The 4,147-nt window shown below is 55.0% G+C and overlaps 1 protein-coding gene across 1 annotated transcript; it reads left to right on the plus strand.

Annotated features, from left to right (window-relative positions):
* Positions 1–912: 912 nt before the first annotated feature.
* Positions 913–3,726, plus strand: DUSP1 (dual specificity phosphatase 1). The gene is given in 3 exon segments (XM_077757314.1): positions 913–1,704; positions 2,067–2,286; positions 2,690–3,726. Coding segments are annotated over 3 exon segments (1,152 nt in total). The 5' UTR covers positions 913–1,143; the 3' UTR covers positions 3,061–3,726.
* The last annotated feature ends 421 nt before the right edge of the window (positions 3,727–4,147 follow it).

A 4,147-nucleotide genomic window follows, 5' to 3' on the forward strand; every position in this document is an offset into this window, starting at 1 on the left:
TCCCCAAACGCCGGGCCCCGAAATCCACGACACCTTGCGATCCCACACTTGGATTTCAGCCCTCTCACCCGCCTTTCTCGGCTCAAAGTCCACCAGAACGACATGACGAGGGATAACCTGTCCCCTGTGGGGCTTCGCCTGGCAGGCATTTGACTGGTTAAATGTATGTTTCTCCTAAGTAACAGGAGAGCAAATCTGGGAAACAGGAACACATTCCCCTGCACTTTTCCACCCCAACTCACCCCGGTCGTCCTTAGTAGGAACGACACTTCCACGGACAAACTTGTCCATTTTTCTCCAACCCCCCCTCCCCCTTGCAGGTTCTTCTCTTGTCCCCTACCCCAGCATTATGACACTGGTCAAGTAAATCGCTTCCCTGGGGAACCTGAGTTGTCCGTGCCAGGCTGTGACGAGGAAATGAGCGAGAGCGGTACACGTGCATGCAAAAGCGCAGGAAGCCCCTTTCCGCTCCGGGTGACGGCGGAGAGGGCTCGGGGAGGGGCGCAGGGGAGGGGGAGGGGAGGCTGCGGGCACGCCGCCCGCTCTCCCAGCCGCTCGGATCCGGGAGGTCAGCCCTTGGCTGGCAGCGCTCCCGCCACCTCTCCTCTGGGCCCGGAGAGCGGCGCAGGCCGGATCCCCGGGGACACGGCAGGCGCAGGCCGGACGGTCGGGCTGGGGTCGGAGCCAGCAAGCAGCCAGCGGATCCCGCTCCGAGGCCGATGACGTCTTCGCCTCTGGCTCCGCGGCGCCAAGCCGGGCAGGGCGGGTGACGTCACCACAGGTCACGTGAGCACCATTCAAACAAACAAACCCCCTCCCCCTGCGCGCCCGCTTCTCCCCGCCCCGCCCCGCCCCGCCCCCAGAGAGCCCACATATAAACGCGTTCCCCGGGGCCGAGCTCGCTGCGAAGGACGGCGGGCTTGTATGTGTGACAAGGACCGGAGGGGCAGTCAGGGTAGCGGCAAAGAAGCCGAGGCGGCTCAGAGTCCCGCACGACGCCCCCTCACTTAGTCTAAAGGCAGTTTGGGGTTCGGCGCAGAGAAAACCAGGGTCGGGCTTTTCCTCGAAAGCCGTTGCCCTGCCCTTGGCTTCCGAGGACAAAGAGCACCTCAAACAGGCACGCTGGGGGCGCTGGGGCCGGCCATGGTCATGGAAGTGGGCTCCCTGGACGCCGGAGGCCTGCGGACGCTGCTGCGGGAGCGCGCGGCGCAGTGCCTGCTGCTGGACTGCCGCTCCTTCTTCGCTTTCAACGCCGGCCACATCGCCGGCTCGGTCAACGTGCGCTTCAGCACCATCGTGCGGCGCCGGGCCAAGGGCGCCATGGGGCTGGAGCACATCGTGCCCAACGCCGAGCTGCNCCGCTGCGGGCCGCCTCACCTGGAGCGCGTGGGCGCCCGAGCCCTGTTCTGGGGACTCGGTGGCTTTGTTTGGCTTTAAGAACAAAGACTTGCCTGCGCCTCCCCGGGATAAACTTCAGCCCTCCTGGGTCGGGGGAATTGTAAGAAGGTGCCCTGTCCCGGATACTAATGGAAACAAAAATGTCTCTTTGTCTTCCCAGGAGGATATGAAGCTTTTTCAGCTTCCTGCCCGGAGCTGTGCAGCAAACAGTCGACCCCCATGGGGCTCAGCCTTCCCCTGAGTACTAGCGTCCCTGACAGCGCTGAATCAGGGTGCAGTTCTTGTAGCACCCCGCTCTATGATCAGGTTAGTAGGGACCCGTGCTAGAGGGGGAAAGGAATAGCTGGCAAAGGTCTGCAAGAGCAGTACTAGTGGGAATATACAAAACAGCCTGCAAGTTTATAACGAAGGGGGCCCGGGGATATTATTTATCCCATGGTTAAGTGGTCTGATGGAGTGGAGTCTTAATTGCTAGCATTACAGAAATGAACTTGGTGGCTCTGCCCAAGCAAATGGGGTTATTCCCCTATTTATACTCCACCAGCCACCAGCAATACTAAATTCACTCAGTGCCTGAAACTGACTTTTCCAGCAGGGAGTTTTTGTGGGGATGGGCTCCGGAATTGACTCTGGTCAAAGCTTGACAAGTGGATATTTCTGGATTTCAGGGTGGCCCGGTGGAGATCCTGCCCTTTCTGTACCTGGGTAGTGCCTATCACGCTTCCCGAAAAGACATGCTGGACGCCTTGGGCATCACCGCCTTGATCAACGTCTCAGCCAACTGTCCTAACCATTTTGAGGGTCACTACCAGTATAAGAGCATCCCCGTGGAAGACAACCACAAGGCGGACATCAGCTCCTGGTTCAACGAGGCCATTGACTTCATAGGTAAATGGACAGGTGCCTGGGACTTGTGCCTCGCTCCTCCGGTTTTAGTCACTGAGCCCAGCTGTAGGGCAAGGACTTGAATGACATTTGCCTGATCCTTTCTCTGTCTGTTAAGTATCAATCTGGTGCAGGCAACATCCCTGAAAAATAGGGATTTCATGTCCCATTGAATGCATTTCTGAACTGAGGTTCAGAAAATTGAGTTGACTTCTCCATCGGCCTCATGGAGGTGTCCGGTGTTGGTTTAAATCCCTTGCCGTTCTTTGCATAGAGCACCGTGTGACGGCATGAAGTGACGTTGCCCTTCTCTGCACAGGACACCCATGCTTCTTAGGCACCCTATGCCTGGGGTGAGGGTTGTGCTCTTGAGCTCTTCAGTAACCAGCCACCCTTTGTTTTCCAGACTCCATCAAGAACGCTGGAGGAAGGGTGTTCGTGCACTGCCAGGCAGGCATTTCCCGATCCGCCACCATCTGCCTCGCTTACCTCATGAGGACTAACCGAGTCAAGCTGGATGAGGCCTTTGAGTTTGTGAAGCAAAGGAGAAGCATCATTTCCCCCAACTTCAGTTTCATGGGCCAGCTGCTGCAGTTTGAGTCCCAGGTCCTGGCCCCTCACTGCTCAGCAGAGGCCGGGAGCCCCGCCATGGCCGTGCTGGACCGCAGCACCTCCACCACCACCGTCTTCAACTTCCCCGTCTCCATCCCCGTCCACTCCACGAACAGTGCGTTGAGCTACCTTCAGAGCCCCATCACGACCTCTCCCAGCTGCTGAAAAGCCACGGGAGGTGATCTCCACAAAGCCCCCTGGGACTCTAGGCTCCTTGAGGAGAGATGCAATAACTGAGGCGGGGGCTTGCCAGAGCTGGTCCTTATTTATTTAATTTCACCCCCGAGTTCCACTGGGTTCCTAAGCACTCATGGTGATGATGTAGCCTCCAGATGTTTGCCGAACTCAGCCCATTCGGGACCAACGTGTAGTGGGTCCATCGAGTCCCTCTGACAAAAAGGGGCAGAAGAGAAAGGACTCCGTTAATGAGGCGATTTCTTTTTGCTTGCTCCTGTTTTTTTGTAGGAACTCTTCATGCTTGACATACCTACCAGTATTACCATTCCTGACGACACATACCTATGAGAACATACCTTATTTATTTTTGTGCAGGTGGTCCACCTTCACAAATGTCCACGTCTACTCCTAGAAGAACCAAATACCTCAATTTTTGTGTTTGAGTACTGTAATGTCCTGTAAATACACCCTACGCAGGTTTCTGTTCGGCACCGCTGGAAAGCACCTGTGTTGTTGTTGTCTTTTTAGTTGCCAGCAGTTATATGTTTGATTATTTATGAACTGAAATAATATATTTCTTTTAAGAAGACGTTTTGTTACCTAAGGAGGACTTTTTTTTATACTACAGAATAAATTATGGCATTTCTATTGAAATCTCAGTGCTTTGTTTCGTGGGCAGCCCCAACTGATGCGTCTCCCATCAGTGAAGCAGTCTGGACAAGGGCCTCCCAGATGTATGTCTTGGGGTCTGGGCTTCTACTCCTTTGGGGGCCCTTCCTCCCATCGAAGGTGGCTGGGATGCAAGGAAGGTAGGAAAGTGTGATCTGTCATGATAAAACAGGTACTGCAGCTGAACTCTTAATATCAGATCCAGGTGTCTACCCATGTGTTCCTACCATGTCACACAGGGAGCCCGGGTGTTCCCAGCGCCAAAAAGAAATGACCATTTGCTTGGGCTGCCATTTATTTATTTATTTAATGAGAAAACTCCTTTCCAATTTTTTAATATTAGTTTTTTGAGAGACAGAGTATGAGCGGGGTAGGGGTAAAGAGAGAAGGGAGAGACAGAATCCAA

The sequence above is a fragment of the Crocuta crocuta genome, unplaced genomic scaffold (genome assembly GCF_008692635.1).
Source record: "Crocuta crocuta isolate KB4526 unplaced genomic scaffold, BGI_CrCroc_1.0 scaffold131, whole genome shotgun sequence".
In the NCBI taxonomy this organism is placed as follows: domain Eukaryota; kingdom Metazoa; phylum Chordata; class Mammalia; order Carnivora; family Hyaenidae; genus Crocuta; species Crocuta crocuta.